Source organism: Dunckerocampus dactyliophorus, chromosome 6, assembly GCF_027744805.1.
Source record: "Dunckerocampus dactyliophorus isolate RoL2022-P2 chromosome 6, RoL_Ddac_1.1, whole genome shotgun sequence".
NCBI lineage: Eukaryota > Metazoa > Chordata > Actinopteri > Syngnathiformes > Syngnathidae > Dunckerocampus > Dunckerocampus dactyliophorus.
The window spans coordinates 18,428,088-18,452,942 of record NC_072824.1 but is presented as its reverse complement, the minus strand read 5'-3'; the positions used below and the strand labels follow the sequence as shown (position 1 = coordinate 18,452,942).

Genomic DNA, 24,855 nt, shown 5'->3' with positions numbered 1-24,855 from the left:
TTTTGAAAGGCAGCCTCATTACACAATACTGTATAATCATACATTTTCAAAGACACTCCTTCACATTTTAATAATCACACACGCCCGTGAGCTGTGATTAACCCCATAGAAATGTGGAAGTTACAGTACATATGATAATGGCTTTTTTTTTTTTTTTTTTTTTTTTTTTGCTTCTGTGTGTCATTCATACAAGATGACAAATGTCGCACTCATTCTTATGGGCTGGAAAAGGAAGAAGACGACAATGCCGTGACGGTGACAGAATGTCTGATATTTGTCTAGCTGTAGGAGGAACTCAGCATACACGTGTGAGTCAGTGTACATACATTAATGCTGACTTTAGTTTGTCGAAGACTCACTTTTTGCACTATACACCTATGGTATGGTTTTTTATTTGTTTCGGACATGCTTAACAAGTTACGCTGAGGAACATCACGGTCAGACTTGCACTTTGCGCATTGTTAAATGTCATGGTCAGTGTATTTGACCGCTAGAAAGGTGTTTTTCTTCCAAAGCAACATTCTATCTTTAGTTTAAGAGCCACTTTTATGTTGCAGTTCATGAACTACAGTTCAACCTTAATTAAGGTGGCCTATGCTATTTAGAATAATGGGTTTATACGAGGTTTAAAATATGTATGCGTTGCTCTTTTTTCCACAGTGCTCCTTCCTTCCCAAGTTCTCCATTCACATAGAGACCAAATACGAGGACAACAAAGGCTGCAATGATAATGTGAGTGCACTCTTTTGCTTTTAGCTTCTCGTCTACATCCTTTCATTTTTTTGAAAGCAAAAAAAACAAAAAAAAAGCCTAGTTTAAAGAACATCACATTGCAGATATAGTCACTGAAAAAAACAACATGAGCGAAAACATCCGGAAGATTTGGCAAGGCATAACCCATTTGCAGGGGATTTGAGAGTCTGCCAAAGAAACTTTTCTGTAGCTCACTCCAATTTTCATTTCGTAAATGTCTTAGTCATTAACAGTACAAGCTACCACTGCTTGGGCGGAGAGCTGAAAGAATAGCTCGGAGTTTGGCACAAAAATTCCTTACAAATATTTTTTCCTCACTACATTTTTTTAAATCTAGTGCACCGCCACTTGGATTCGATGCACCACAGTTTTGTGTTCCTCTTTGACCCAAGCCCCAACCCTCTGTTAGGTTTTGTAGAAGTTGGCTAGCAGTGGTGTCCAAAGTTTTTCCACTGAGGGGACTCATACAAAAAAAACTAAATTGATTTAACACTTTGTGTGCGTTACAGACGCTAAAACTAATCCATTGTAAATCTAAACTAAGCTATGTGAATATGTACAATATATAATACATGCATAAAAGCAAATTAAAGTAATAGCTAATAACATATTAATTATGTTATTAATTATGAATTAAGCATAATAATAAAAATGGTCCCAGGGCCGCACTTTGGCCATCTGTGGGCAAGTGCTTATGACGCCAAAAAAAAGTTTGGAATAAAACAATAACAAAATAAAAGTACTAGCTTAATAAACCATTTTTGTAACACTGCTGTCATAGATAAATATGCAACGATGAAATAGGAGTGAAATGAATTGGTGATTTTGACACGATTTTGTCACCCCCGCCAGCAAGTTTTCTGAACCGACGCCATCTTGGCTGAACAAGTAAGTGACACAGGCAGTAGCAAAATAAAAGACCAGTGAGCAGCGATCGCTCCATGTTAAGCCCTGGAATGAAACCCCATTCTATTATTGTATGATTTCTAGAATAGATCCAGTCAAAAAGGGTGGATTTACTTACTGACAGATCGACTGCAAGATACGCTAGAAAGACACGTGATCCATCCAATCCCATGACTGGAACACTTGCGGGTGAGACCGACAACCAGGTGCGAGCAAGCACAGCCATGAACGCACGCTAAGAAAGTGACATTTCACGACAATAACATTAACTAATATTGTGTTGTGAGGAGTTTGCTGTGTTTTATTGGCTGTGATAGATAAAACAGATAAAACATTATCCGCCTAGCTAGTGCGTCAGTTAGGAATCTACTCTGCATTAGCCTAGAGCACTAGGCTGTTATTATGGAGCATATTAGCAGGAGAAATGCTAAGTGACTTACTGCCACCTTGATACGCTTTTCCATGGTTGAACGTCTTGTGGGTTTTGGACTTTTTATTTCCATCTGCGGGGCAGTATCGAAACATTTGTCCCATGAAGTTTGTTGATCATCTGACGAGGCGAATGGTGTCTTTGAGAAATGTAAACAAGCTTACGCAGTCTCCTCAAGTGTTCCAGCAAAAGCCTTCAACACCAGCAGGCATAACATTTAAAAAAATATGTAACAAACAACGGAAATGCCCCGAGAACCGTAGCACAACAACAGCGAATGCATTGTAGTGAACGGGAACTTTCGGGTGGGACGGTCCGGTGTAGACTTTACTTGCTCCGCCTCTTCCAGACCCAGAAAAAGTGACAATTTAAAAAAAAAAAAAAAGGGAACGAATTAAATATTTGAGCACACATTTGAGCAATCGTTTGCAAAGGCAAGGAGGTAGTTTTGATGTCATTTTAAAGCAATTTTCCTGTCTCTACCTCACTATTTTCACCGAAACAACTGCAAAATGATTATTTTAACAATACAATGCCAAGATCACATATTACAAATGATTGTACTACTTCTAAAATCTTACTTTTATAGATTTTAAATCAAATTGAAAACTATTTGAATTCAATTTCAGCAAATATTTGTGCAAATGCATTGACGCAGTGCTTCTGAATTAGTAGGTTGCTGCGTGAGTTATTGGGGGGGGCGTGAGAGGCACGAGAGGAGGCTTCATGCGCTGCCTGCATGCGTGGTGTCCATGCTTGAACGATACACAAGCATCCAGCTAAGTGACAGCAGTGCTCAATCTAATCAACAGGCTGCCTGTTGATTAGAGAAGAAACACAGGTGTGGAGAGCGGACGGAGGATAAAAAAGACCAGGAAATATAACAAAATACTCACGCGAAGTGCATTCACGGACATCGGAACTCCGGACATTAACACAACAATAGCAGATTGTTACAAGACCACTGGACGTCAATAACAACAACTACTAAAATGAATTCAAGTGTAACCATAAACACGAAGCAAGGACGACAACTTTGAACATGAAGAACTTGATTAACGCCCAACTTCGTCTCATCATCACACACTACTGCCGTCAACAGCGCCAAGACAAACACACTTGCAGCCTTCACAATAAAAGTGCTGCCAGTCACTGCTCTGAACAAAATAAGGGGCTCAGAAAGTAGCTAAGTAGCCTCCCTGCCAACAAAATAAACCTCCTTGTTTTGCAACATTATGAACAAATGTAAGGGTCTCAGAAAAGTAGCTAACACAAGCAATTTTATTTTTTCCTCTCAAAAAAGAGCAATGGCTAAGATGGCCCAATGTAATTAATTTTACTACGTATTCTTACTGTACTGCATTTGAAAATTGCAATACTGTCTTAAATACCTGTAGCTCCCCATAGCCTATAGCCGACATGCAAGCGACACTGCAAACAGACAGACCAATTCTATTTTGGTGTGTAGTATGTGTTTCATATGTAGCTGTTCACACTTACAGTATGTTAAATATATACTGTATATAATCGGGTCCTGTCATTTATCTTTCTGTTAATGAAATACAGTGAAAATGGACATATTTCAGACATTGTTCCAAATGGTGATAATGTTGATGAATTAATTTGTAAAGTGTGATTAATTTGATTAAACATTTTTAATTTATTTTAAAATTTTTTATATTTTGCAATAGCAAACAATAGCTAATTCAGGTGTCCCTGCTTACGATAATGGACATTAACTAGTATTACTGTGATTGTCAGGGATATAATATTACCAAAGTTTTATTAATGATGCCTTACAGAAATGAGTTAAAGCAAAAAGCGACTATACAAGCGTTACTAGTCCTCAGAGAGGAAGAAGGAGCTAAAGGGGGAAGGAAGGGTGCAAGTGAAGGGGAAAAAACATGTATGTGGTCAGGAAGTGAGTGGGTGTAAAAGAGGGCCTTGTGCAGTACATAAAGAATTTCACACGTTCTGGTCAAAGTTAAACTCTGGTACACACACACACACACACACACACACACACACGTACCCATGGGTGTTGTAAATACGTAATAATGTAGTAGACACTTAATGGACTGTAGACTCAAAATAATAAAATGTCGACTTAATACTTTTATGTTCACGTAATTGCATTTCAAAATGAAATTCATCCAACATTAAATAATTTTGTGTTAAAAAATTGTTTGGATTAGACATAAAATATAATATAAAAGTAAACATTACAAGTTTTTAAAGAAATGAATGTTATGAAGTTAATACATCCAACCTTGAAACCACTTTGGATTTAGGGCAAAACATAAAAACATATAGTTTTCAGTAGTTATTGCTTTATGGAAATGTTGCAGCTTGTTTGGCTTTTTCCATACAATACATATTCAAATCATTAGTACCAGCATACATTTTCATCTGCTTCATAATCTACTTGTATATTATGCCAACCCTCTCCTACACCCCCTTATTGTCTTTTGGTTTTACTGTTTTTATCCATCTCTGCTCACCTGCCCTTCATCCCTTTACACACATGCACATATCCTTATTATGCCACCAATACTCATCCACATTGTCACTGACGGAGGGTACCCTGGAAGGAGAAATGGGAGTGTAGGTCTGAGAAAAAACAAAATATTTGCATTCAACATGGTAACACAGCGCTGAGATACAGGAAGACATGCATGCAGCCTGTTAATGATACCAACAATACCAACGGAAGCTCTGTTAGCTTAGATGTTCATGAAAAACAACCTTATCAACCCACAATGAGAGTGCAGAGAGGACAGAGAAAAGGGCACCCAGTGAAGTCACAATATTACTTTATTATGGACTCCTGTCTGCTGAAACATTCATTCACGGCTCAGGGATTCCAAGCTATAATTGACTCACCCATTATTGCGGAGGCCTTCAACAAGTATGTATATAAATAAAGGACTTTGTTGTAAGGCCCACTGGAAGGTAGCCAGTTCAATGCTTGCATTGGACAAAATGCTATTCATTAAAAACATTCAAACTGATCGAGGTGTCCATGGGCAAGGCCATTTCGTTACCCTGACATCCAAATGCAAATGATTTGACTATGCAGTACAGTAATCCCTTGTTTATCGGTTCAACTGGTCACAGACCCGACCGTGGTAAGTGAATTTCCACAAAGTAGGATTCCTTCTTTATGAATGGAATATTCTGTAGTTAAATTCTGAAATTATATGATGAAATATTACATTATTAGAGCTTTCTAGACATGAAATAACACCCATATAGTCACCTTTACATTTGAATATAATCAGAGAAAAGAAGCCATTTAAGACATAAATAAGACTCGTGCTCCGGTGTGTTTATGGAAAAATGTCCTCTGACCGTGTGGACAGGAAGTGACGTTGGGGGTTCAGAGTTGAGTTTAGCTGGATTACAGCCACAACAGTAGCCTGTGTTGTTATTATGATTATGATTATGTTATTATCATTATTGTGCCTGTTGTGAGATGCAATAAAAGACTATTGTTTTGGTGATCAAGTCTGGTGCATGTCTCACTGGACAATTACACCTACTGACCAATGTAAAAAAACTACATTCACAATTTTAATGTGGCTTCTTAATTCCGTGTATTCGCATATTACTTCATTTAGCCATTTTTATGATTGACAATGCTGAATTTCAGCAAAAATACATAACATTTGTTTCAATATGCATATTTTTTTACTAATAATAGGCTGTGTTCAACCTCTAAACAGCATGATTTCTTAATATTTTGAAAAACTGTGATAGAGTGAAGCCGCAAAATTTGAACCGCAATTTGTAGAGGGACGACTGTAGCTGTGCATGTGTATGCCTGTAAAAATGTAACAGCATGTAAATACAATCTCTTACTCGAGGAATACTGAAGGATTCATTTCTTCATGGAAAGATTAAAATATGAGGATGTATGTATAGTGATGATGTAACTTCAGCGCTTCAGCCTTGATGCTATAGCATTGCATTAGGCTTGGGGAGGAGGTGCCCCAGGAGCATGTATTTTCCTTCTTTGTAATACCTATAATTACAAATATATAATATAATCGACTATAATGTACTATATCTATAATGTATAGGTCAATTTATTGTTGCTTTAGCCATATTGTACTGAGCAGCCGGAGCGCAGTAAATTTACACTGTTATCCAAGCCGTACACAGACTAGTTTACATTGTATCACTTCATGATTAACTTCATGATGCAGCAAGTTCAGCAGTGTTGCAAGTTTGCGACCAGTCCAAGGTGTGCCCCGCCTGTTGCCCGAAGCGGCATAGAAAATGGATGGATGGGTGAGGTTCGCATTGACTTTTGTGACATACTGTACTGTATGTACAAAGACTTTTCTTTGATCAAATTGCATGCATAATGGGTATTCCGTCTTTTAAATCCCTGCTTCTTCTTAACATACACAGCTCTTCCCAACCACTACTTAGTAGAGACAGCAAGCAATGTGATTTATTATAATTAGGGATGTCCGATATTATCGGCCGCAGATACTATACTATACAGATACTATATACTATACTTCTATAAAAACATGATATCAGCCAACATTGGTATTGTTTTTTTTCGCCTACAATAAAAGCCACTACAAAGCTTTAAGTGCCAAGGCCGCAAGCTTGCAACACTGCTGAACTTTCTGCATCATGAAGTTAATACTGTGCTGCTCACAAGTTTGTAAGAATAAGGTAATTCTTTGTTTAAACAAGCAGCGAAATAACAAAGCTCACTATGAACTTACTGGCACCTTAGAACTCATGGGGGTTACCATTCCACACACTAGTCTTACTCATGGTGTTTTTTTAAAGACAGACCTATAAAAAAACATCACACAGCAAAGTAATAGGTAGATAACAACAGACAAGACACTACCAACGAATAATGCAGAATAACCGACAACTATGTAAGCTCTAAACATGTAACTTAGCGGCTATTTACAACAACAGTACAGCAAAGCACGCAGGGAAACGTATATAAAACCATATATACGTATATAGACGCCGCTTCGCTGAGTCGTACGCCATATTGGATGTGGCAAGGCTGCGCTGTACGTGAATACAAGAAAATGTACTTCATAAAACGCCTTTGTACAAAGAAATTTAAGTTAATGCCTCCCGTTTATGGGCCACATGGTGGCCTAGGCGACCAGTCCAGGGTGTACCCCGCCTGTCGCCCGAAGTCAGCTGGGATAGGCTCCAGCATGCCCCGCGACCCTATTGAGGAAAAGCGGTATAGAAAATGGATTGGATTGGAGATATATATAGTAGTTTTAATGCAATAAAATAAGAATCTAAAATAAGAACATGAAAGTTTTCAATCAAAATAATAATCGGCAAATTCATGTATTTTAAACAATACCCCTTTAACTAAAATAAATTAAATCTTTCTAAAACTAACATAAATCAAGGCACAAGAAACACAAATGTATTCTTATATACAATTTGTAATACATTATCTACTTAGAGAAAACAACTGTACTCATTTCAAAGTATTGTTACTTTACACCAATTTTACTCTAGAAAAAGATATGTGATGTTACCCATATCGGTATCGGTTGATATCGGAATCGAAAAGTGAGAGTTGGACAATATCGGCATATCGGTTTTCGGCAAAAAAGCCAATAGGGGACATCCTAATTATTATTGTGATATTATTGCAGTACTTTGTGAGTACGTTAACAACACACCCTGGGCAAGTGCAGTGTTTGTGAATGAAGAATTTATCGGTGAATAAAACAGTGCATAAAACCATTTGACTTTGATGATTTCAAGGCATGGACATAGTGCCCTCCATTGGTTCTATATGGCATTACAATGCTCTATGGTGGCCCCTTTCTCCAAAACACTTTTGAGTTGTATTATTTTTATTATATTTGGCATATCAAGGCTTGAATGTTTTTTTCTCAGATTTTTGACTCGGAGCTGAAGGACCAGGAGAGGGAGGTGTGTTTTGTTGACATTGCCTATGACGACATCCCTGACCGCTATTATAAAGAGTCTGAGGTGAGTCTGTGATTGTGTGATTGTGTGTGTGTCACACAGCTAACAGTTATCTGTACATAAATTGTATGTCTATTATGTATTACCCTCTACTATTGTAAATCTCGTTAGTTTAGAACATAATGATGAATCTTGTGTTAATGTGATGAAGTAAAACAATCATTTTGAGTGTAACTGTATTATGTAATGATATTGCATTTGCTAAAGCTTCAAACTTTATAAGTTACGTATTAATTGATCGTAGCAGTAGCAAATAATGTCATTTATATGATAGCAAGAAGCTTTATGGTCTGTTTTTACTCATTTTGTACTTCCTGGTATTTGCAATACAGTATTGTCTTAATGTGTCTTAATGCAGGACTTGCGGTACTTCAAGTCAGAGAAGACAGCTCGAGGCGTGCTTCAGGAGGGATGGAGGGACACGCAGCATCCTATCATGTGCTCATACAAACTGGTCACGGTCAAGTTTGAGGTGTGGGGCCTGCAGACGCGTGTGGAGCAGTTTGTACACAAGGTCAGAGGGCATACAGGCAAAGAATGCTGTCGCTTCTGGTTTCAAAGTTTTGTGGAAATTTGTTAAGTAGTGCTGCAATTAAAGAAACACATGGTGGTGAAATGTATCTCCTTCGGTGGAAGTAATCAGTACAACAAATTTTGTAAATGCTAGACAGGTAGTACTCTTTACTGTGGTACCTTATGGGGAGGAGGAAATAGAAGAGGCACGAGGAGCTGCATGAGAATCTGCAGAAGGTGCTGAGTAAGCAGGTACAGGATAACTTCCTGAATCAACATAAGGGTCACTGGGATACTGTGTTGATTTTGGTCTTACAGGCAGACTTCAATAAGACCCACTGCATTGCTTAGTTATCACTGTCACTTTCATTGGAGCACATTCTTTTACAAGGTCAATTTTGATCCTAAATGACATGTATGAATGATGATATGTATGAATGAATAATGATATGTATGATAATGAATGTCACAGTTGAACGGCTAAGACCAAAAGTGAGGGCTATATTGGTGGACATTTCTCCTCTCTCAGAGCTTCAGATGATGTCCATTTTTCACTTCCATGGTGATGGCTTTTCTTTTTCTCATCACGCTTTGCCCAGAAGAACCTGCTTTACGCGTGGTAGACATAATGAAGTCCAAGAAGTGATACTACAGTACAGTGGATACTACAGTATCCATCCGTGGCACATGAGATGGAAATGCAGAAAGAAGAAATGGGAGTGAGACAAAAACAAATTGGAGTAAGCAATTTATTGCAAACAACCATTAAACTGAAATAGGCTGCTCATCGGGTGATCAAAAGTTTAAGACTATAGTTAAAAAAAAAACAAACAAAACCCACCCTAAAATAGAAATGGAAGTAATAACTCAAAACTCAGTAATGAGTAGCTGTGCCATTTTAGCTAATCTCCTCAAAATTTGGTTTGGGCATGCTTGATGCCAGTGTTTCCAGGAGACTAGTAGAAATGTTGCTCCAGGTGGTGAGGATGACTTCATGGAAGGAATCCACTGTTTGAAATTGATGCCCATTTTTGTAAACTTTATCCCCAAATGTTCTCAATTGGATTTAGATCAGGGGAACACGCAGGATGGTCCAAAAGAGTGACGTCCTTCTGGAAGTCCCTTGTCATTGTGAACTGCAGTGTTGTCCTGTTAAAAAACACAGTCATTACCACACAGACGAGGGCCTTCAGTTCCACTGAAGGAAAAAGCAACCCAAATCATGACGCCCCCTCCACAAACATTTCAGGTGGGAGCTCCTTGTCATACCTGTAATGTTGGAAGCCATCAGGATCGTCAAGGTTACATTTTTTGTCATCAAAGAATAAAACTTTCTTCCACTTTTCAATGTGCCATTTTTGTGCTCTCATGCAAATTCCAAACGAGCAGTTTTGTTGTGTTGAAGGAGACGAGGCCTTTGAAGATGTTTTGTTCTTGAAACCGTTCTCTTGCAAATGCTGTCTGTTGGTAATTAGACTGCACTCGGTACCAGTAACAACCTTAATTTGGGCCAAAGATCGTCCTGTTTCTTGACGGCCAGCCAATCGGATCTTCTGGCTCAGGGCCGTTGACATTTTTTTTGGGGTCTACCACTTGACGTTTTGTTGTTCCATAACCCTAAGGATCTTTTAAGAAGTTTCAAACGAATGTCTTACTGCGTCCAACCTCAGCAGCAACGGCGTGCTGCGAGAAGCCTTGCTTATGCAGCTCAACAAATCCGACCATGTTCAAAGCCGCATTTTTGCCTTTGCCATCAAGAGATCATGACAGTGTGAATACCTGACAGAAAATGACACTGAATCCACATTTTTGCAGAGATATTGGCTTTTTAAGGCCGTGGTCTTAAAAACTTTTGATGAGCTGATGAATAGCCTCTTTCACTTTAATGGTTGTTTGCAATAAATTGCTTTTGTCTCACTCCCATTTCATCTTTTCTTTTCATGAAATACAGCAAATGGTGATGAATCATGATTAATTTTAAAACTGTGATTACTTTGAATAAAATTTGTAATCATTTGACAGCCGTAATATATATATATATTTTGCATGTCTATTGAAGTTGTAATTGCAGCAATTTACTGCCATCCGCTGTGTCCTTCAGGGAAGAATATGTACATTGGCAGTCAAATAGCATTGCCGACGTGGGCTTGCATGAATTGATTAATTAATATGTGGTTACATCTTTTACCAACAACTGGGTTTTAGCGATGGTCGATCTACTGCCATCTGTCCCTCACGTGACAAAGCAAACCATGCTTGTAGATGTCAGGCGTGCTGGTTCAAACAAAAAAAAAAAGTGAGACATTTGTGGCCCATGATTATTCAACTTGTTCATGGTTACATTCAATAATATCCATTCATGTTTTGTGCTTATATTCTATTGTTTTATGTTCAAACATATTTTTGTTGTTCTTGCAGGTGATTCGGGATGTGTTGCTGCTTGGACACAGGCAGGCTTTTGCTTGGGTGGACGAATGGATTGGTGGGTCACTACTCCTACTGGCTACACAGTATAGCTTTGGGAACAGTTTAGTGAAGGCCTTGTTCTGTAACAAACCTCATAGAAAGTCTTCCAGAAGACTGGGAACTGCCAAGTGGGGACCAGTTCCATCTTTTCCTCCACTCCCTGTTGGTGTAATGTCTTCATGTCCCTTTATAGTTAAGTCAGTATAGTTCCAAAATATTAATTTTGTAGAGATGCATACTGTGTTGCAGAGCTATGATTGTTAAACCACGGTTGAGGAGTGTGCATGTACGTTAAACTCCGCTGCACCACTTCATGTAACCCAACAACTCCCAGTCCTATCCCTTCATGACTGCATTGATCCTCTGACTTTCAACACTTAAACTTTGCTGTGTGGAAGCTGCATGGATTCAAAGGATGTCACAACCTTCATGTTATTCCAACGATCTATACTCTCCTCTACTACCATCTAACACTCAGCCACGACCTTTTCCTCTGCTGCTGTTAAAATATGGATTGATTTTGCCCAGTGAATGACCATGCCCTTTCCACCTTGACCGTTTTTTTTCTCCGTAACGCTGGAATTTTGTACTTCCTTCACAAAAATCTTCAGTCTCGCTTTTCCTTCCCGCTTTCCTTGTAAAACGCTAGTCGTATATTTAAAGCACTGTCCTTACCCCTCAAAATGCATCTTCTTGCCACCTTTTCCCTATCCCTCCCAACCTGCCCCTCAACTGGAGTGCCATTTGAGTTGGAAGTTACCAGATTTGCCCCTCCCTCCTTCTTCCAGATATGACTTGGGATGACGTGCGGAATTACGAGAGAAAAATGCATGAGCAAACCAACATTAAGGTTTGCCATGAGCAGGAAGAGCATTCCACAACAAATCAATCTTCACTGGATGACATAGACATCCATGAGGAAGCAAGTGTATGTGACTTTGTTTCATTCTTTTTTGTTTTTGTTTTGTATTTTTCCTCAACTGGCTCATTATGAACTTTTGATGGTCGCAATTGCAAAAAAAAGAAGAGACGGCAATGAACTTAACATAATTATTGAATGTAAATGATTACAGTGTAACCTTGATTAGCATTTGCTCCGGTTAGCATGTTTTCGATTAACGTCGAAAATGTATTCAGTTTAGTCTCTGTTTGTGTACATTTTTCCAGTTAGCATACAATATGGTGCGTGTCTTGTTGTGTTATTAGTACACTGCGTGAGTCCAGCTGTGTTAATGTATTTTTAGGTGTTTTTATCACAAACGTTAACATAGCTTGCTAACAAAATGGCAACCGGAACCGGAAGTCAGTTACTTCGCCCATTTATGATGTCATCAGCGGTTGACTGTCAAAATGTTACCTCAAAACACATTTTTATAGTTTTACAATTATAGTTTTACATAAATAAAACAATTGTAAATGAATTTAAATGATGAATAAAAAAATTACTTTTATCTTCATTGAAGACGTGACTGTTCCCAAAGACACGATGTGGTAGTGAGATCAACAGCGTTCTATTTTGTCATAGATATATACTTTATTCATCTCCAAGAGAAATTCACACCAAGAGAAATTAGTTATTGATTTAATTAAACAGTGTTTCTCACCACTTTATCAAATGCCACTTGCAACTTTATTTGGCTCCATTTTGGGTTATTGAAGTGAGAAACACTATTGAATTCAAGAAATAATTCATGGCCAAACAGGAAGACGGTGTCCGTGTGATCTCGCTACCACTTTGTGTCTTTGGGAACAGTCACGTCAAGAATCTCGTCTTCAATGAAGGTAAAAGTAAATCGAAATGTTGAGTTATACTTTTTCATTCTTCATTTACATGCATTTATATGTATTTTGGATTGTTTTCTGCATGTAAAAGCATAATTACAAAACTATAAAAACGTGTTTTGTGTTAACATTATTAACTTAATGGAATTGATTAATTCGAAATACATTCTTTCTTATGGTAACAATGGATTGGTTAGCATCCGTTTCTGTTAGAGTTGACCCTTCTGGAATGAATTAATGGCACGAACCAAGGTTCCACTGTACTATTATTTACTTTTCTGTGTTATGGAGTTTATTTTATTGCATTCATATGCATCTATAAATAAGTCTTGACCGCAAAATTCCTTATTGTTTTCAATTCCTTTCTTCTTCACCCAGACATGACAATGGATGAGGTGAGAGAATTTGAGCGGACAATCCAGGAGGCCACCAACCAGAAGATCGGAATGTTCCCTCCGTCCATCTCAATCAGCGAGACACCCCTGTCCTCCTGCGCCCTCACCGGCCCCGCCAGCGCCCCGTCCACTCCTATGTGCACAGATGCACCCGATTCCCTCTCTGTCCCCAAGGACCGTCCCCGTAAGAAGTCTGCTCCGGAAACCCTAACTCTACCCGATCCGCCTCCGAGTGATGCACTGCAGGGATCTACTCCAAGCCCACTACCTTCTTCAAATCACCTCCAGTCCTCCACGTCGCCTTCCTCCAATTCTGATCTTGTTGAAATGGGAGAACACTAGATGGACCTTAGAATGTCTTCCCCCACACTTCCCATTGAGTTAAGTCTAACCTCCAAAGATTGGTGTCCAAATGTTGACACGGTCTTTTGTCTTTTCTAGCAGGAGATTGTCGCACCCTAGACCGCATCCTAGACCGCATCCTACACCCATCTAGTTTTTTTTTCTTTGCATTTTTGAAAACTTTAATGATTCTCATTCATACAGAGCTGCTGATGCGCTACTTTTCATGCCAGGCCAGTACCATGCATTGCTTGCCCTCCCAGTCTTATCCAAAAACTTATTTGTAATACTTTGTAATACTACTTATTTGTAATAGCATTTACACTATTTAAATTGCCAGTATGTGTTATGGAGGAATGTCTCTCTACTGATCACAGTAAGTTAATGGAAGACTGGTTACCAAGCGCACAGTGACGTGTGGTGAGGTTGATGGCTGGTGAGACACTGACTCCTTTGGAGTGTTTTACAATACGTTAATACAGGTTGCTTATCAAGAGGATAACAAAGAAAAAGAAGAGAATAAGGTACTTTTGTGAACCTTTTTGTCCTAAAAAAACATTCCATTTATTTATTTGATTTTATAAACTGAAAAACGTTTGTGGTTTTACCTTGTATCTGTAAATGAAGTACATGCACCCTATCCTTCTCCAAGCTTTGATACTTTGTTATAAAAGTCTGGTCACCTTCTGTTGAACTCGGTTTTATAATCCTGCATCTTGACAGTCCAATTCATTCATTCATTCATTCATTCAGCAGAGCATAAAATATCTTTTTAATGCATTTGACATGCTCCTCTCCAGCTGGTGAAAAAAAAAACCTGAGCTGACATTTTCCTCTCTATTGAAGGACGGCAATGACAAGCACCTTCCAGCTCACACGCACCCCCACCTTTATCACAGAAAGGCGGAGTGCTGCAGCGTCTCCCATGTGGCATTTCGCTGTATTTTATTGTCCGATTAGCAAGAATAATGAATACATTACACAGGCTGTAGAAAGTCATGGTGTATAATAAATATGTCTGATAAACAGAAACGGGCAAGCAGAGGAGAGAGTTGCCACAGCCTCATCTCAGCTTTCTACCCTGTATTTGATCAGAAAATGAGCAAATTCTGCAATTTTTAGTTAAGACAATTAACCAAAATGGAAGGAATCACATAGAAAATACATTTATTATATATATATATATATATATATATATATATATATATATATATATATATATATGTATATGTATGTATATATATATATATATATGTATATATATGTATATATATATATGTATGTATATATATATATATATATATGTATATATATGTATATATATATATATATATATATATATATATATATATATGCATATATATGCATATACATATATATGCACATGCCTCCCCTGACCGCACGTCACTACAAGCACATTATTTTGAGTGGCGTATGCAAGAACACCCCTGCGTTCTGCACATTCATGAAGGGATGCGACATTCTCATAGATGACGTTGTGAACAATACAGTATATGAGCAACCCTTTTTCCGTTTTTAGTTGAAAACTGTTCCCATTGGCCAGGAATTTCTTTTTTTTTATTATTATTATTATCTCTTGCGGAGGCCACTTTGATACTGTATATTAAGTACATGAGTATACGTTTTGTTTATGAAACACAGTAAAACCAGTTCACTGTAGGAAAGAAATGCTAATCAGTCAAATACTGTACACAAGATGACCCCGAATATAAGACGATGTCTTTTCAAGACATGTTTTTTTCGTTTTTTTCACAAGGCAAACGAGAACAGAATTACAGACTTCGGACACCCCATGCCCAGGCCCATTTCCTAATTTCTTTACCCTTTACTTCCATTTCAGAGCCCTCATTATTTTTCTTAAATTGAAGTCCTTTTCTTTAGTTATGTTGTCCTCAGTTGGAATTAGCTGATATTTAAGCAGTTGAACCAAGAAGAAGAAGATGCCTTAGCACCACAGAGCCATAAGGTCATTTCCATTGTGTGTGCAGATGAAGTACTGCAGTGTCTAAAGCCTATATGGCTGCATGTATTTAATCACAGTGCAAAGTGCAATATAGCACAGACTTGACATGTTGCAGTACAGAAAGGCTGTGAATAACAGTTGTGTAAAGTCGTTTCATTGACAGACTTTTGGATGACATGATCAGTACAATCAGTGTCCACACCTCAGGTCTTCCCTCCTCTACCTGGCAGTAATCTCACTGTAACCTTTCGCCCCTGCTTGTTGCCAAACAGCCACATTTTATATTACAGCATAGTCTGCAAACTCACAATGTTTACAACAATCAAACTATTTGCCTATGCGTAGTAAAGCCATTTAGTGCACTTGCAGTCTTAGGCAGTGTGCCATACTTAAACTTTTGGAAGGTGTTAATATTAGGAGCTTACTGAAGTCATTATTATCACAAAAATACCACTAGTATAATGTATGCTGGGATATCTGGTGATTTATAGTGCTATGCGAAAGTCTTAGACCACCATTAGATTTGTTTCAGAAATTCTACAATAACCATGAACATACGTGTATTGATTTAAACTAAATCAAAATTTTTGAATTGCTAGCAATTGGAAAAAGATAGAAAAGGAGCTAGGCCACGTTAATGAAAAATATTTTGAGCAATTTGTTGGAAGAATTCTTCTACTTCTGTCATATTCTAGAGCAACAATCTTTACCTATCTAATTGCTGAGAAATGTATGACCAATTTTGGACATTTGGACTTCTCTTTTCAACACAGAAAGTTGATGATTAATATTTTTGACATTTTTCTGTCGCAACTCGAAGCTACCCAGTCAATATAAATTCACTTCAGCTCCTGATTGGGCCACAGTATGAATAATTATGGCTTAGCTGTCTAACTAGAATGCCACACAGTGCAGTGCAGACCTCCAACAAGACTGACAGGTTAACAAAAAAAAAATCAGTTTTTGTTGGTCTGCCCATCTGTTCCGCCCTTGTTTTTGGAGGATTTCGCTGAGATGGCCAGTTCCATAATATAGGGGAATGGACTATTCCAATGATGACTCAAATGGTCAAAATAAATTCCTCAATCTGCACCTTTATCCGGAAATCTGATTGTGTAATCTCTGTTCTATTACAGTATTTACTAAAACGACTGGTGTGGAAAAGAGGACATTAAAACAACAACACACCTAGTGGTGCATTAAGACTTTTGCCAGGTACTGTAAATGTGATTCATATTAGTCAAATCTAAGAATCACTTTACTGTCATTGTGGGGAAAAAGGACATTTTGGGTGAGTTTTTTTTTTAATACACTGTACCATATCTACGTGTAAAGTCGAGGGGAGGGCACCTTGTGTAAATCAAGCTGATTTGTGTTTTTTTTTGGGGGGGGGGGTTGCCTGCAGAAGAGCTGATACATGCTGTCGATCACTGCTTTGGTGCTTTATGAGGATTGACCTTGAAAAACATTCTTGGCAGCAAATCATTGCATGTTGCCATATCAAACCCTAGTGGTCAGTAAATTGTCAAATTCATGTTTTTTGGGGTGTTTTTGGTTTTTATATTAATGTAACCTCACAAACTATAGATACCTTTTTATGGGTTAGCGATAATTCAGTGATCAAACAGGCACATTTAATGGTTGGAAGTGCTTCTATATGCTGCATGGAATGTTCCTACTTGATGTATATTCCAAGAAGCATATTTGTATATGCAGTCAAAATATGGATCGCCTCACTGCATTTTGATGATGCAACTGAATGAAAAAGTGAATGCCTCAATGCTACTCTTTTTATATTACCGACATTTTGAGTGAGATGTGAGCATGCCAAGAGAATATAGACCTACACACTCTTTCAACTTTGTGCCTCTGCATGCCACAATTGCATTCTCACCTAGTTATCCAAAATATATCAGCATACGCAGTTATATACTGTTTATTTGCCAAGAATACAACTGGGCAACATGGCCTCAGGAAAATTTAGCAGAATAACATCCAAAACGTTAACAACAAATTACTGAACTGAGAACTACAATTTGGGTATTTTTGTGTGAATGGCAGTGAAGAAAGATTATATTTTGATGTTACTGTACTGTATGACCCAAATTTAAGACAACTTTTTCCTCAGTGTCTTTTTTTTTTTTTGGAAAGTTATTTTTCCATCATTTTTTTCAATCAACCACTGTTCATGAGCGACTGCATCGCGACTGCATCTCTCCAGGTCACTGGTGTGTGGGAGTGACGGTACGCAAAGCTGTGACTCGCTTGAAGAGAAGTGGTTTTGTGCCAGCTGCTGGTTTGCATATATAAATCTCTAGACCCGGACTAAAAGGTGTGTTTTCAGTAAGGGAAGTCTCATATTTGGGTCAATACGGTATGCATGGTTTGCTTTCTGTTATTTGTGCTTTACTTTCGTATGAAATCCTACTAACTTGATGTGATAATAGACGCAAATGGGTTATTGCATCACATGACAGTCATACAGTTTTTAGTTCATGTGATTTTGTTTTATGGATTGGATAGTTTCTTTAGCTGGAAATGACAAGAAAATGGTTAAAAATAAATAAATTTAAAAAACCTTTCTACTGTTTGAAAATGATTCATATCACTAACAGTTTTCAGTAAACACAATATTTTGCACTTTTCTAGCTTCTATCTACCATAATCTAGAGCTGTGGTGTCCACAGTCAGGTTTTTTTTTTTTTTTACTGTCACACTGCATATCCCACAAATAAAATTAAACACAATGTGTCCTTCTATTTTTCTATATGTAAAAAAAAAAAAAGTAAATACACCCCTGGTCTAGAGCATTCAAATTGACTATACATGTATAACACTGAGAGACTATGAATCGTTTTGGACATGGAAGTTTTTTGTGCACTTTTTTTGTGTTATTTCCAGCTAGAAGACATTACTGATACCATGTTTGGCCATGTTATGATTCATTTTAGGCTTAACTTTTGCCATCCAAGTGCATGTTGCACTCTCCACATTTGTTTGTGTGACTGGAAGAATGTCCTGTTTTGGTTTCCTGGACCAAAATGTTGGCCACAATGTTGGAGCCTTCTGTGGTCTTACTTGCCATAAAAGCCGTTTAATATTCTGTACAGTTTCTGACTTGCTTTTGCTATAAGAATTGTATTTAGTTATCAGTAACTATAGCTTTTGTCTTTGTCTTTTTGAGAATCAACATTGTAAACCTTTAATTGGCCATCTATGTTAGATCTAATAGAGTATACATGCGTACAAATCTGGTATTTACCATCTCTCTTGTCAGGGATATATTTGATCGATCACTGGCTGTTACAATTTAAAAAAGCTAACATTTTCAGTTGTGTAAAATGGTCTGCTCTGTTTAAAAGAGTATTGTAAATACTGTTGTTATGGATTAATATAGTAAGTTTCTTGCATTAAATCGGTTCACTCTAATGTTGTGTGATATGAACGGCAGCTTCAATGAAGGAATCATTGCCATTCTGTTAGGTTTCAGTGCCCCTCATGTTAGTGGTGAAATGATGATGCTGTTTTCTATTTTCCTGCAGGATAAATGAATTGTATAGTTTGTAACATCTTTTCCTTTTAGTGAAGTGGCTGCTTTGACGTGTACCTGTACATGCCATGTTTACTGAGAAGTGATTTGGCTTTTATGTTTCTTTTGTGTTTTAGAGTAAACCTGCTCGGTTATGATTTTTGTGGCTGCATTTGAAGGATAAAATCATTTGACTGAAGGACCAAGCGTTTTTTTCTTAATTCTTTCTCTTGCGTTTCACTCGCTATTCAAACTTACCCTGATGACAACTGGGGCCTGTCTCATAAACGAGAAGCTGTAAATGAACAAATGAACTTCCTGTACTCTTGTCCACTTATGCTTTGTGAAATAGGCCCCCAAAAGTGTTCATCTGACCGTTGATTCATTGGGTTCTTTGTTAAAGTATTATTGTTTTGCTTTTATGAGGTAGATAATAAAAACATATTCCATGCATCCTTACCCATCTTGTGTCCTGATATTGTATGTTTACCTCAACTTCAACTTACCTCAGGTGTTGTTTATTATTACTTTACAGCTGCAAGATGCTTATATACTGCTTTAATTTTTTTTAAAAAGTTTATTAATCAGACAAGATACAGTATCTCAAAAATGTGTTCGCCCCTCCCCTTATACAGTAAGCACATTTTTTTATATGTACTGTATTATACAGTATATTCAAGGGTCCATCACTCCTTCAACCATACAGGAGACATACAGTACATCCGCCCATTGGTAGCTAGCGCAAACTTCTCTAGTCTACACAATTCTTCTTTGTCGCATCCACACTGAGGGTATGGGTACCGCAGCAGCACTGGTCAGTGATCCGACCGAAGACCGCAACAGCGGCTGTCCTTTCATCCCTTCCTAAAAGATTCAGTCATTTAGCCTCTAACAAATAAGGCACAAGCACCTTGGTTTCAGGTGAGTCCATGACCATCATTGCATCTGAATGGGATGCTAACAAAGTTGATATCACCCAAACGACCATCGCTGGCGGACAGAGGCACCACTCCATTGTATCCTGATGATCGTCATTTGGTACCACTGAAGAGCCAGCCATTCCTACAGTATCTGGACCTGCGTCCTAGATAAATACAGTGGACCTTGCACCAAGCTCTCACTCTAAAGATGTCCTATCTAGTCTGACTGTTGTGTGTCCCACCTACGGTATTCTTTGAGCATGAACTCATGAAGCCTGCTCGGTCTTCTAAGACAACCTGACCAGTCCAGTTGCGAGTTTTGAGGATGTAATTTCTGTTTCCAGAAATGAGTCAAACCAATGGAAAAGAATTGTAAAATAAGAAAAGTTATCTAATTTTAAGATAATATGGGCTTATTTTCAAGTATGGCTGTTTTTACAATGTATACGCTGAGTCTGCAGGTTGGATTTCTGTTGTGTCCCACGGGTACAAACACTAATGCACAATCAGATGAGCTCCAATATAAGACTGAGCGCTGTGTCAACAGGTTTGATTTCTCATATACTGGGTATGTATATGAAAGTCAAAATTTTAGAACCATATCTCACTTTGATGAGGTCAAGTTCTGCAACACTGCACACAGAGAGTGGTGCAACATATTAGTGGTAATACCTCAGGAAATATACCAATGTGAGGAAAAAGTAAGTATTATTACCTCCGCCATACTTAGTTTGTCTTAGTTTGAACTTCATTTTCAGTGTTGAACATGGAGCAGTGTGAATTTTCTACTTGTATTTGCTAGGAATACTATGTGTTGGTATACAGATAGAAGAATCGCTTCCCATCTGCGGGAGCAATGCCTCGACAGACCTCAACCATCTGCCTTATGGGAAAACATTTACAAGGTTTTTTTTATTTCATTTTTAAACTGGTATTGGTACATGTTTGTATATTTAGTAGGTATACCTTATGGGTGCTAAGTTGCTGTGTGATGAGTTTAGTGTTCTTTGTAAGACGAAACCGGGAGTCAGACTGTTAAATTGAGTAATGACCTCCTGCAATTTCCAATGAGATGACAAGCTTGTTGTGAGTTTTTTTGTAGCTCATGATTGGCTCCTGTCAAATAAAGACCTGCCTGGTCCTCATGGACTCGTGGGCGCCACAATATGCCATTTTATGATGTGGACATGTGAGGCTTATATTCCGGTGCGGCTTATATATGTACAAGTATAAGTATGTATATGTATGGGTTTTCCTCTAAATTTTATGGGTGCGCCTTATACACCGGAATTAACGGTACTTAACATTCTGTTAAACAGAACCACCACCCTTTTCCTTTTCTTGCTTGTTGTTTGGTAATAGAAGAAAATACACTCAAACACAAATACAGACAGACATGGTTGTGTAGACATTAACAGGGTGAAGAAAATCAAATGTCTTGGTGTTAGTATGGACCATAAAATGAGCTGGAAATCTCACATTAAAAATATACAACATAAAGCGTCAAGAAATAACCTACAACACACAAAAAAATGTTTGCATCTAAGTGTGTGGAGTAAAAATATGGAACAGGTTAAGCAAAGAAATCAAACAATGTGCTAACATGATCCATTTCAAGAAACAGTATAAAAGTATGGCGTTTACAAGGTATAAGGAAGAAGAATCCTTCTGTTACATATTTATTTATTATACAGGTTTATGGCAAGTATATTCAATATACAATGCTTAAGGAAAATGTACTCCTGTACTTACAATTTATTCTTCATTCCTTATGATTATTTAAAGTATAATATATTCTGTACTCATTTATCACCGAACAATGTTTCTGTTAACTGTAACACTTTAATAACTTATTTATTTCTATATTTATTAGTTATTTATTTATGAACATCTATATGCTTTCTGCATATTATTGTAATAACCGCAATAACCGCCTCATATTCCACATCATATCATTTTCTTTTATCACTATGAAAAAAATGAATAAATGTAGCCTGTTAATAATTGCTGTGAAATGGAGAAGGGTAGCATTAAATAAGCTCTGCTTCCTCCTTGTCCTCTTTGTTGGTCATGTTGAACCGTGAAACTGTAAACAAGAGATGTACTCCAATGCAATCTTTTGCATGCATGTTCGAAAAAACCTAAACCTTTACCTTACCATTTCCTTTCATATGTTTTGTTCCGTGTCAACCATTTTTCTCTTACGTTCATGTACTTCCCTTTTAAGCACAAAATCATTAATTCTCAAAATGCACAATAAACTGACCTGACTTTGTTTGTGGGCCGCACGGTGGCGTAGCGGTTAGCATGTTGGCTACATAGTCAGGAGATTGGAAAGATCTGTGTTCGAATCTTCATTTGGGCATCTCTGTGTGGAGTTTGCATGTTCTCCCCGTGGGTGTGTGGGTTTTCTCCGGTTACTCAGGTTTCCTCCCTCATTCCAAAAACATGCATGTTAGGTTAATTGGCGACTCTAAATTGTCCATAGGTAAGAATGTGAGTGTGAATGGTTGTTTGTCTATATGTGCGATTGGCTGGCAACCAGTCCGGGGTGTATAGGATAGGCTCCAGCATACCCCCGTGATCCTAATGAGGACAAGCATCGAAAATGGATAGATGGACTTTTGCTTGACAAATGACCTTGTTTTTTTACATTTTTAAAATGATTCAAAGTACACACAATGTGTGGTGGGTTTGGCTCACCTCCCAGACCTGAAAAATGTCGTTTCAGCAACTTGAAAAAATGCAGTATCACGACAGCCGTGGACCTGAAAAAACGGCTGAAAAGTGGCAGTTTTTGTCATCTTTGGGTCCTGCCGGGACCACCGATGAATGCGTGGTAGGTTTGGCCCACCTCCCGAAAAAATGTGCCACTTGAAAAAATGTGCCACGGACCTGAAAAAAATAGTTTGCATTAAGCAAAGCAAAGCTGAAGAGGCATAGTCAGGGTTAGAGGATTCTATTTTGGAGACTGGAGCAGAGGCTGAGAGCGGTTTCCACTTTACTGGATGCTTGATGAACGTGGCTATTCCGTGTACACTTCTCTCAGTATCTTTGGACCAGGTATCTTCAGACGGGATGTGTCAATGGCATGAGTTTCCTGACTACTATGATGTGTTTCGGTAGGATGTGTTCAACTAAACTCGCATGCAACGCATCAGACAGTGAAGCCAGGTATACGATCCTTCGTAAATGTGTACAAAATTAAATGTGTATGATTTGGGTAAAATATATGATAAATGATTATCTTGTATGAAAAAAATGCAAAAGGCCACTTTCAACCGTAAATCATGTAAGTCTTATATGATGCACAATATATGAAACATAAACTAAAGGTGACTTTTCCATATGTGATGCTCTTACTGTATTTTGTAATGCGATGCACTAGAAAGTGACGTAACATTCGTGCCACCGGAATAGTTAGTGTCGTGATTCCTGTTGCAATGTATAAGGGATGTAAAGGGATGTGACACGTACGCTAGTGGCGCATTTGCACATGTCTTATACAAAGGTTTGTATGTAAGTTTTCCTGGGTAAATAAAGACGGAAGGACCTTCCCCATGCTGGCGAAGTCTTTACACAGTGTTACACAGATTATTATGCTTTCAGGGTATAATCAAATAAAAATATACTGCAAACACTTTGAATAAACAGGGGAAACAGTGTCAAATATTGTCTTTGTGCCTGTTGCGTATAAAACACAATCTGTTGTCAATTTCAGCCTGTTTGCACTTGTTCATCACACTGAGAATTTGAGATACATGCAAAAATGTCAGTGCAAAAATTTCCTGGTCAGTTTTTATTCATAAACTCAAACAGAACATAACTTAAATTTTTGCTTGCTATGTCACGATTTTTTTTTACCCGTCACAAGAATATGAATTTCAGGTTGATGTTTTGGATTTACATATATTTACAATATCAATTACAGTATATCCTCTTTTGTTACTCCCACGAGGAACATCAAAGCTGGTTTCCTATTTGTCGTATCGTTCCATTCCTCAGCTAACAAGGGATTTGTGATCTTTTCTTCCAATTTTGGTCCAATATTTACAAAGTAGTTATTGAAGTTTTCAACTGCTTTGTTCATTTTTTCTTTTTTCACATGGTCATCTTAAAGTATTGAGGATAATCTGGTTTCTTACAGCCACTCCTGATGATGCTATTTAGGATGCCCCATGTTGCCCTATTTTTATTCTTGTCTACGAATTTATATATGTATGTACATTAATTGGTTTATTGAGCAATTGGCACACCGGTACATTATTTTTACAATCAAAATCACATCATTGCACAGTAATGAAGCTCAAAGGGAGTAGGCTGAAGCAAGAGGCTTTACTATAATATTTACTATAATATTCTTTTGTCGACATTTTACAGTAAAGATGCTTGTTGCTAATATGTTTTTGTACTTGTAACCCGCCCTGCTTCACACTACCCGCTCTGGAGCTTGAACTAAGGACTTTCGCAGTGGGAGACAAGAGCGCTGGCCACACGGCCAAAAGCCCGGACTGTTGACCGCGTTATGTCATACCTTGATTTCACACAGTTCTAAACTACTGCAAACTACAACCATATTAATGTATGTTAAATGAATACCTCTCTGATAGCGTTGATCAAAACTCAGCATTGTTGTCTTTTAAGGACAGAATTTTATATGCAGTTCTTGTATTGGATGTTTGTTTTGTTTTACCTTGATGTGAATGACGTCGCAGTGGGTGAGAGTAGTAAAACCATTTAATTCATTTGTCTCTCTAAGTATTGACTAGGGGTGTCACAAGATCTCACGAGATTACAACATGACGAGAGTTCTCATTCAGAAAAAAAATGTC

General features: G+C 37.9%; 1 protein-coding gene across 4 annotated transcripts in view; it reads left to right on the top strand.

Moving 5' to 3' along the window:
• The window catches only part of LOC129182554 (cytoplasmic phosphatidylinositol transfer protein 1-like), a 78,301-nt gene extending 63,552 nt beyond the window's left edge, over positions 1-14,749 (top strand). For 3 of the 4 annotated variants that reach the window (XM_054778815.1, XM_054778814.1, XM_054778816.1), the window contains 5 exons: positions 661-732; positions 8,000-8,095; positions 8,451-8,606; positions 11,024-11,087; positions 13,232-14,749. In XM_054778815.1, the coding sequence (XP_054634790.1) occupies positions 661-732; positions 8,000-8,095; positions 8,451-8,606; positions 11,024-11,087; positions 13,232-13,590 (747 nt within the window). In that variant the 3' untranslated portion in view covers positions 13,591-14,749. Of the gene's footprint in view, positions 1-660; positions 733-7,999; positions 8,096-8,450; positions 8,607-11,023; positions 11,088-11,859; positions 12,000-13,231 lie in introns of all 4 variants that reach the window. The other variant, XM_054778817.1, reaches the window with a different exon arrangement.
• The last annotated feature ends 10,106 nt before the right edge of the window (positions 14,750-24,855 follow it).